Genomic DNA, 9,985 nt, shown 5'->3' with positions numbered 1-9,985 from the left:
GACTGGTAGATTCAAACCACTGACCTTGCAGTTAGCAGCCTAGCTCATAATCCACTATATTACCAGGGCTCTTTAGGTAGATAGATGATTGATAGGTAGATGATAGATAGATAGATAGATAGATAGACAGGGGGCTTCAGAAAGTTCTTGAAAGAATGAAACTAAAATACAAAGAAAATGTTCCATAAGCTTTTTGAAGCCTCATGTGTGTGTCTGGGTGTTTATATACATATAAAAGGGGACTTCAAAAGTTCATGGAAAAATTCCTCTCTTTTAATTGCATTCTTTCTAAGAACTTTTTGAAGCCTTCTCATACATACATATCCATATAGCATACACACACATTTATATACACATTTGTACATATGTAGGAGTCTTGGTGTGGCACTGTAGGATAAGCACTGGACAGCTAACTGAAAGGTTGGAGGTTGAAACCCACCAGAAGCTCCTCAGAAACCCTATATAGGGTCACTATGAGTGGGAACCACTGAATGACACATAACAGCAAATCCATATATGTACATGCATACATATATACACATGCTTACATATATATACAAGCATACACACATACACACTTATACATATGCATATAAATACACTGCTTTGTGTTCACCAAATTGAAGAGAGTTATAACAAAGAAGATAGATCTGTATATAAAGAGAGAGAAGAAGAGGCATTTCCCTTTTTGTCTTAAAACCATCTAATTTGAATTTGAAGTAGATCTTCTTAGTTTGGTAAACCATAAAGAATTGTTGTAACAAAGAACATGGGCTCTGGAGTCATACTGCCTAGATTCAAAAACCATCCTTACCACCTACTAAAATGACCATGGGCAAAGTTATTTGAACACTATAAAGCTAATATTCTCTACATGTAAATATGTAATAGTACCTATACCATATGAAGTGATGAATGCAAAGTAGGAGTGGACTTTAAAAAGTTCAATGAAAAATGGAGCTGAAAGATAGAAATAAAAATACAAACTTTATTTCTCAGCATAAGCTCCATCAAGTTCAAGACACTTCCATAGGCTATGATACCAGTCACTTAGTCTATTCCTAAAGAACTGAGGGTCCTGGGGAATTAACCATGACAAAGCAGTCTGTTTTGCATTATTATCTGAAGAAAAGTGGGTGCCCTTTAAAGACTTTTTAAGATTAGGAAGCAAATAAACAAAAGTTAGAAGGAGCCAAAGCAAGACTGTAGGGTAGATGTCTTCATAATTTCTCATCGAAACTCTTGCAAAATTGTCCTTGTTTGATGAGAGGAGTGAATAGGAACATTGCCGTGATAAAGAAGAAGCTCTGTTAAAGCTTTCCCAGATGTTTTTCTGGCAAAGCTTTGGCAAACTTTCTCAAAACTGATATTCTCATTCTTTGGCCCTCCAGAAAATCAACAAGCAAAATGCCTTGAGCATCCCCAAACTGTTGCCATGATCTTTGCTCCTGATCTACGCTTTGGCTGCATCACTTCCATCTCTTGGTAGTCACTTCTTTGATTGTACTTTGTCTTCAGGATCGTGAGTTGGAGCGTTATCATGGTAGAGGAGCCATGCTTCATCTCCTGTTAAAATTGTTGAAAGAAATGCTTCAGAATTTTGATCCCACTTGTTTAATATTTCCATTGATAGCTCTGCTTTTGTCTGAAGTTGACTTGGCAGTCATTGAGTGGAAAGTTTGCTCAATATTAATTTTTCAGAAGAATTGTGCAAGCTACATCAGTCAAGCTGTCTATAGTGTTGGTTATTGTTTCTGCTGCTAATCATTGTTGTTGTTGTTATGTGCTGTGGAGTCAGTTCCGACTCATAGCGACCCCTGTACAGGGTTTCCGAGGCTGTAGATCTTTATGCGAGCAGAATGCCTCATCTTTCTCCCGCGGAACAGCTGGTAGTTTCAAAGGGCTGACCTTGCGGTTCGCAGCCCGATTTGGAACCACTATGCTACCAGAGCTCTTTGCTGTTAATCATTAGTCCTTTTTAAATTAAGGCAGGAACAAGATTAAGTGTTTCCTCACAAACGGATTGGCTCATCTGCCACTATGGGCTATATCTTTAACACCATCGTGCCCCCTCTTAAAACGAGCTACTCTTTTTCAAACTAATGATTTCTCTGGGGGAGTCCTGGTGTGGCTCTATAGGATAAACACTAGACTGCTAACCACAAGTCAGTAGTTCAAATCCACCGTCCACTCCTCAGAAACCTTATACAAAGTCGATATGAATTAGAATCTTAACAACACTTACTAACAATAACAGTAATTTTTCTGGGACATTGTTTCCATAAACGTTTTGAAAGCACTGACGATGTCACCATTCTTCCACCCAACCTTCGCCATAGATTTAATGTTCTCCTTGCTTCAGTTTTAGCAGAATTCACGTTGCTCTGTAGGGGCCTTTTCAAATGGATATATTAGTCTTCTTAGCGCCTCAGTTTAGATCCTGTTCGGACATGTTATAACATTGTATTGTTGCTGTTGTTGTTAAGTGTCGAGTCCGTTTTAACTCGCCGACCCAGTATAGAGCTCCTGAGGATTCTATGGTGGGTCTTGACTGCCAAATTTGCAATTAGTAGTCCAGTGCTTATCCTATAGTGCCACACCAGGTCTTAGTACAAGTTTATTTTGGTACAAATATTTTTTTAAATCTTTGCATAGTTTTTTTTTTTTTTGCTTGTTTGTTTTTATAATATGTATTTCCATGAACTCTTTGAAGACTCAAGAAAGTTCTAGGCAAGAAAATGAATCTCAGATTAAGAGTGTACCCAGCAGGCAATCTGACAGCACAGTAAAAAAGCAAAAACAAAAGCAAAAAACTTTACATTATTCATGGTCACACGACTGGATTAATTGTTTCCATGTGTCTTCTATTTTCATCAGTCTTCTTTCATCTGGAAAGGGAGAAACCAATAATTATACCTTCCGTGGCCACTCATGAGCTTTTAAGACTGTCGTAGCTACTCACCAAAGTAAGATGTGGAACATTGTCTTTGTGGACTATGTTATTTATACTAATTGACCTTGTCAGGACTATGGTCCTGAGCCCCCAGGCCCAGTGATTCATTCCCTCAGGATGTCTGGTTATTTTAAGAAGTTTACATTGATTTATAAATGGACCAATAACACTAGTGAGTGCTAATTCATTTTCCATTCATCAATTCACATATATTTTGCTTTATAACTTTAGTTGCAATTCCCTCAATATAATAGCTCTCTGCCCACAATTCCATGTGTTCTTCTTTCCTCCTTTCTTAGCCTTGTTTTGGGGGCAAATGCTATCCTTTTGGTCTTGTATGGGTGATTATTCTGAGGAGTATGTTCCTCATGAGTTTTATTGTTCCCTTCAGTTCATTTGCAAATCAGGAAAAAAAAAAAAAAAAAGAAATAACAATTACTTTAAGAATCCTTTCTTCCAGCCCCCATTCCTGTAGAATCTATTTGGGATAATTATTAAAAGATGGGATAAACAATGGGGTGAACTAAATAACTGGTTTTTTGTTTCCTACAGCACCATTAATCCTGCAAGCTCCAGTCTTTGTATTTCAAGGAGACACCGTGGATCTGAGATGTCTGGCAAATAAGGGAGTAGTGCTGAACAAACTAAAGATTAACAAGAATGGGAAAGACTTTTTTGATAAGTCAGTAGGCCAGATTCATCAAGCAAGTAGAAAGAACAATGGTTACTATATTTGCCAAGGATTTGAGGAACCTAACATGTTAATTTATTCAAACAAAGTTAAAATCGAAGTGGAAGGTAAAGTCTTCATTATTTTGTTAAATGGATTAGTCATAAGAAGGTTTCTGGGATTGGAGAGGTGGAACAGGAAAAGAAAGGTAGACTGGAATACCATGGAACTCCAGGTGCATTCCTGTAAGGAACAAAGAGGATGTAACAGCACTTTGGACTAAAGGATGTTAAGAAGTAATGTCATCCCTTTCTTTAGCTATTCCTGTGTGTTCTGTTTACTGAATTGAGAATAAATTGTGTCTCTCCAGAGCAGTTCTGAGTCTCACTATTCTGGGGATTGTTGTAACCTTTTCCTCTAGAATTGTTTTCAACTCCTGTGCTGACAACCAGACCCCTGAGACCCACGGAGAGGACCTCAGTGACCCTGATTTGTGAGGTACAACTCGCTCCACAAAGGTCAGACACCCAGCTCCAGTTCCGCTTCTTCAAAGATACAGAAGCTCTGAGTTCAGACTGGAGTTTGTCCTCGGAGTTCCACATCCCTGCTATAAGGAGTACAGGACTTTACTCCTGCAGTGTAAAGACCGTGACTTCTAACATAGAGAACCAAAGCCATAAAGTCCAGATACCTGGTGCAAAGAGTAAGTGTCAATGGGCTGTGAGGTTTGCTAAAGCTGGAGCAGGAGTCCTGGTGTGGCACTGTGGGTAACACACTGGACTGCAAGTCAGTTTGAATTACAAAGTTGGCAGTTCAAACTCACCAATCTTTCCTTGGAAACCCTATACAGGGTCACTATGGGTCAGAACCAACTCGGCAGCACTTAGCAACAACAATAAGGCTGGGGCAGGGAAAGAAGCAGCACTGTATAAGAACTTGGGCCACTAGTTCCTGCCCATGGGGATAGGAACTGCATTAGAAAAGAGATCTCAACTCTTGTTGGTATCTCAAAAGAGCTTATAACCAGAAAGCCCAAGTAGAGACGTAAGATTTATTGTTTTTTCTTTCAGTGCCATGAGATTCAACTCTTTCTTGTCTTTCTGAAGGTTCTCTACCCTGACAGCAGGTGTTTTTTGCTAGACCTGTAGCCATTAACCGTGGCCTATGACAAAGAACCCAGCCTATCTGACTAGGCTAAAAGGACTCTGCTCTCAGTCAGTTGAACAGAAGCCAAGGATTAATGGTGCTGTAGGAAACAAAAAACCAGTTATTTAGTTCACCCCATTGTTTATCCCATCTTTTAATAATTATCCCAAAAGCGTTGGGAGTAAACTAGATTACAGCTTGATGTCACTTGGGATAGCATTGTTACTTTTGCCTAAGCCTCTAAGACTGTGTAGTTACTAAAGTATGACTACCAACCATTGCCCAAATACTTCTCTGATTAAATTTGATCTGTCTCATGAGAAATCTTCTTGAACATTAGGAAGGAACTCATAGTATGGAGTTCTCACATTTTTAGTTCAGGAGGTGGGTAGATCCAAATTTAGTACCGATCGGCAATTTCTGGCCTAAGAGAAATCACAGAGTTCAGCACTACTTGGCTAAGATAATACTTAGTTCTTGATTCCCCTGTCAATAAAGAAAAGTCCAGTCATTCTTGGTGACAGTTCTTCTCTCACTACAATTTGTTTCTTCTTGTATACTTTCTGCTTTATCTCCAAGCCATCCTAATTTCTCTCTATGTCCCACTGTTCTCCAAACAAACATCTGGTCTTGTGGGCTTCATTCTTTGACCAGCCCAGTTGCCATCACACCCCTGAGTGCTTCTTCAAATCTTTCTTCTGATTCCCAGCTTCTATAGAATTAATGCATTTCTCTCTTTCTTCTTCTGTCCTCTAGATCATAGTGACTATTGGGGTTTGCTATTGTTCTCAATAACTTCCAAAAATCTTTCCCAGTGATACAAAGGCATCTGTGCCTCAATTAACATTTAATTCTTAGCATTAAGCAATTTGAAATCCATGTAGTAGGAAGAGACAGGTAGTAACATCACAGATGTAACTATGGGGATGGTAGGAACTGAGACAGTATCAGTTTCCGATATCCAATGTCATCTTGTCTTCAAAGCTGTTGGAGTTGTAGTTAGGGGAAAACAGCTCTATGAAGTCGTGAATCTCAGCTTGATGCTTTCCTCTTCACTCATGGAAAACACCAGGATCTCTTTTAAGGAGATAGTGATTCAACAGTGTCCCAGGAGTCAGGAGATAGACGTAGGTCCACGCTGTCATAGACTGGTCTCCTAGCTCATCTCTGACATAGTTCTTTCAACTGTAACTAGAATAGCTGGATTCAGGGAGAGTGTGAGAGCAGAGGAGAAGGTCCTGGAAGAATTTGAGAATCTGAAAGGGAAAAGAGTCCAGGGCAGAGCCCTGAGATCAATCCCAGTAAAGGGAGAAATGGACAAGTAGAACTAGAAAAAGACTCAGAATGACTTAGGCAAAAGGAGGGAAGATTCTCTCATGGTCATAGTTAAGAGATAAGGAAGTAGTCAATGAGGGTAAGGGTATGAGTCTGGTGGCCATTAGATACAGGACTTCTTCTCTGAGTGCTTCATTTTCTCTGACAATCAGGAGGGTGAAGTCATCTAATTAACACCAGAGAAGAGGAGGAGCCAATAGTCTGATGGGAAAGAAAAAGACGAAATTCCAGGAGAGAAATCATCTGCAGGGTCCTGGGCCACTTTAAGGGTCTAGTGAGGACTGGAGACTGTGATTTCCACTGTCCACTAATTGAATTGCTTGCTGAAAGTGAAGAGGACTTAAAACATTTACTGATGAAGATCAAAGAGCACAGCCTTCGATATGGATTACATCTCAATGTCAAGAAAACAAAAATCCTCACCACTGGACCAATAAACAACATTCTTATCAACGGAGAAAAGATTGAAGTTGTCAAGGACTTCATTCTTCTTGGATCAACTATCAACACTCATGGAAGTAGCAGTCAAGAGATCAGATGACGTATTGCATTGGGCAAATCTGCTGCACAGGAACTTTTTAAAGTATTGAAGAGCAGAGATGTCAGCTTGAGGACTAAGGTGCACCTGACCCAGGCCATGGTGTTTTCAATAGCTTCATATGGATGTGAAAGCTGGACAGTGAATAAGGAAGATCGTAGAAGAATTGATGCCTTTGAGTTGTGGTGTTGGAGGAGAATACTGAAAGTGCCATAGACTGCCAAAAGAACCAATAGATCTGTTTTGGAAGAAGTATAGCCAGAGTGCTCCTTGGAGGCCAAGATGGCTAAGCTTCATCTCTCATACTTTGGACATATTGTCCGGAGGAAACAGTCGCTGGAGAAGGATGTCATGCTGGGTAAGGTGAAGGATCAGAGAAAAAGAGGAAGACCCGTAACGAGATGGATTGGCCAGGTGACATCATTGATGGACTCAAGTGTGGCAGCGGTAGTGAGGTTGGCCCAGGATCGGACATTGTTTCATTCTGCTGTGCATGGGGTCACTATGAGTCGGTTCTGACTCGATGGCACCTGACAACAACAACAACTAATTGAAACCTAAGGTAAAAACAGAAACAGCTATTGACAAATTGTTTTCTCTTCCTCAGTCCCTGTATCTCAGCCTGTCCTCAACCTCAGACTTCCTGGTGCCAAAGCTTTTGAGGGAGACAAGGTGACATTTTACTGTGAAGTCCAAAAAGGTTCTTTGCCCATCATGTTCAAGCTTTATCATGAGGATGAAATCCTGACATCAGAAATCTCTCAAAGTAGAATGAAATACTTCAGTCTGTATCTGACTGCACGACATTCTGGACAATACCACTGCTCAGTTACCAATGGCTTGGGGACCCATCATAGTAAGGCAGTCAGCCTTGCTGTCAAGGGTAAGTCCTGAGTTCCTCTTTCCATCACCCACTTCTGGCCATTTCCCTATCACAGGGACTCTTTCAGAAATGTGTTCACAGCTTCTAGTTTCCTCTCTTTTTCCTTGGGTCAATACAATATCCTTCACAGTTTTCCTGAATCAACTGCCTGCCTCCTCTGGACCTCCTTCCTCATGCAGCCAACATGCCATCATATCTCTGATTGCACACCAGCTTCCTCTATCCTGAGTCTCAGCTTTTTCCTTTCTCTTCTCTTGTCATGGAATTCCCTGGTGCCTGACTTGCATTTGTCACATTGTTTTCGGTAGTTACACAATCAGTTCTCAGGGGTCCACAGGGCTCTTCTATCTCTTTAATAGCAGACATTGATATTAAAGTGCGCCTAGATTTGTAAGTGCATGCAAGCACAAAGCCAGGTAAGTACAAAGACAAGTAACAAGATCATAGCTACTCCAAACGATTTGGCCACTGGTTGGAACCTACAATAAGAATTAGGAGCAAAAGTTAACTAGTTGACTAATGTTTTAGTCAAAAAACAATTTTTGAGTCACTAAATCAATTCAATATCTGGTAGCATAGTGGTTACGAATCGGGCTGCCCACCTTAAGGTCAGCGGTTCGAAACTACCAGTAGCTCCGCAGGAGAAAGATGAGGCTTTCTACTCCCATAAAGATTTACACCCTCGGAAACCCTGTACAGGGTCGCTATGGATCGGAACCGACTCGATGGCACTTAACAACAACAACAACAAATCAATAAAGTAAGGGGAGGCAGAGGTAAGGAATAACCTGAAAGTAGAGCAGGAAATAACTATGAGGTAATTGAAGACTACTTCACCTCTGCTTGCTGAGCTTAATGTCAAGACAATGAAGCTAGTAGTTCAATAGTTATAAAATTAAAATGATTTCTGCTTAGTCTCCAGTTTTGTGCCATTCACAGGTGACCAAATAAAGGCCAGGTCCAATTTAGGGAAATAGTGTAATGTATAACTGGGTCTGAAAGCAGCCTCATTTCCCTCTTCTGTAAAACAACAGAACAAAGCTAGAAGACAGACCAAACCCCAGCCCCTCCTACCATACATATGCAGGACTATAATAGACAGGATCAGGGAACTCTGGAGGGGGACATCAACTGAAAGAGACAGATAAATTATAATCCTAGCATCCAAAGTTGTTATTGTTCCATGTCATTGAGTTGGTTCCAACTCAAAACATCCAATAGCTCAAATAAATTGAAGAAAATTACTTTGTTGTGTATTGAATACATTTAGAGATGTAAAAAGTTCTGTACAATGGCTCATTTTCTCACCAAATAATAATTATTATGTATATGCCATATGTCAGATTGTTCTAAGGAATAAGGAAGCAATAGATTATATCAATATAGATCCTGACTACACAAATTTTTAAGTCAAATAGCATATGCAAATTAGTAAAAGGACAAACACCAATCCAATGGATAGAAGTACCCGTGCTATGTACGGGAGCAAGAGGAGACTAGCACAAGAGTGGGGTGGTGAGCAGAAATTTATTATAAGAGTTAATGTGTAAAGTGAGACCTAAGGATAAGTGCATTGCAGTGAGGAGCTCCATCAGCAACAACACAGAATACCAGGCCAAGAAGACTCAGAGGACGGTGCTAGAACTCTGAACCACATATAAAGGAATATTTAGAAGACTGGAAGGCTTACAGCTAGGGGAATTTGTAGCAGAATCAAGAAACCCACTGCTTTCTAATTCAAGATGCACAGCTATTTCCAGAGCCACCATCTTGGGAGAGACCAAGTAGGGGAAAGATCAGAACAGCCACAAACGCCTGACAGAACTGCGACGATATAGATGTGGACATGTATTTTTTGATGCTTGTTCATGGGTCTCTCACTGTCTGCACACCTCCATTCTGATGACTAGAGGGATGCCTGAGTGAATGGATACCCCACCCCCACTCCTGAAGGGTTCTACTACATGCGCACAGATCTCAAAATTTAAAGTGACAGTTTCCACGTAAAACCAAACGGCCACCACTTGTCTGTCAATTTGTCGTACTGTGGTGGCTTGTGAGTTGCTATGATTCTGAAAGCTATGCCACTGGTATTTTAAATAACCAGCAGGTCACCCATGGTGGACAGGTTTCAGATGAGCTTCCAGACAAAGACAGACTAGGAAGAAAGAGTAACGAACTACTTCCGAATCTTTAGTCACTGAAAACTTAATAAATAGCAGAAAAACAGCCAGATATAGTGCCAGAAAATGAGTCCCTCAGGTTGGAAGGCACTCAAAATGCAACTGCAGAAGAATTGCCTCCTCAAAATAGAGTTGACCATGATAACATGAATGGAGTAAAGCTTGTGGGAGAAAAGCCCACAGGACCTTCATTTGCTGATGGGGCACAACTCAAAATGAAGAGAAACAGCTGTAAACATCCATTGAAAATTGGAACATGGAATGTACGAAGTATGAA

At 40.4% G+C, this 9,985-nt stretch overlaps 1 protein-coding gene across 1 annotated transcript in view; it reads left to right on the top strand.

Moving 5' to 3' along the window:
* Positions 1–9,985, top strand: part of FCRL5 (Fc receptor-like 5) — a 55,292-nt gene that overhangs the window by 8,109 nt on the left and 37,198 nt on the right. The window contains exons 4-6 of the mRNA XM_006861740.1: positions 3,506–3,751; positions 4,045–4,326; positions 7,250–7,525. Coding sequence (XP_006861802.1) covers positions 3,506–3,751; positions 4,045–4,326; positions 7,250–7,525 — 804 coding nt within the window. The remainder of the gene's footprint in view (positions 1–3,505; positions 3,752–4,044; positions 4,327–7,249; positions 7,526–9,985) is intronic.

This window comes from Chrysochloris asiatica, unplaced genomic scaffold (genome assembly GCF_000296735.1).
Source record: "Chrysochloris asiatica unplaced genomic scaffold, ChrAsi1.0 scaffold00042, whole genome shotgun sequence".
In the NCBI taxonomy this organism is placed as follows: domain Eukaryota; kingdom Metazoa; phylum Chordata; class Mammalia; order Afrosoricida; family Chrysochloridae; genus Chrysochloris; species Chrysochloris asiatica.
The sequence above is the reverse complement of the archived record's forward strand: the minus strand, read 5'-3'. Positions and strand labels throughout refer to the sequence as shown.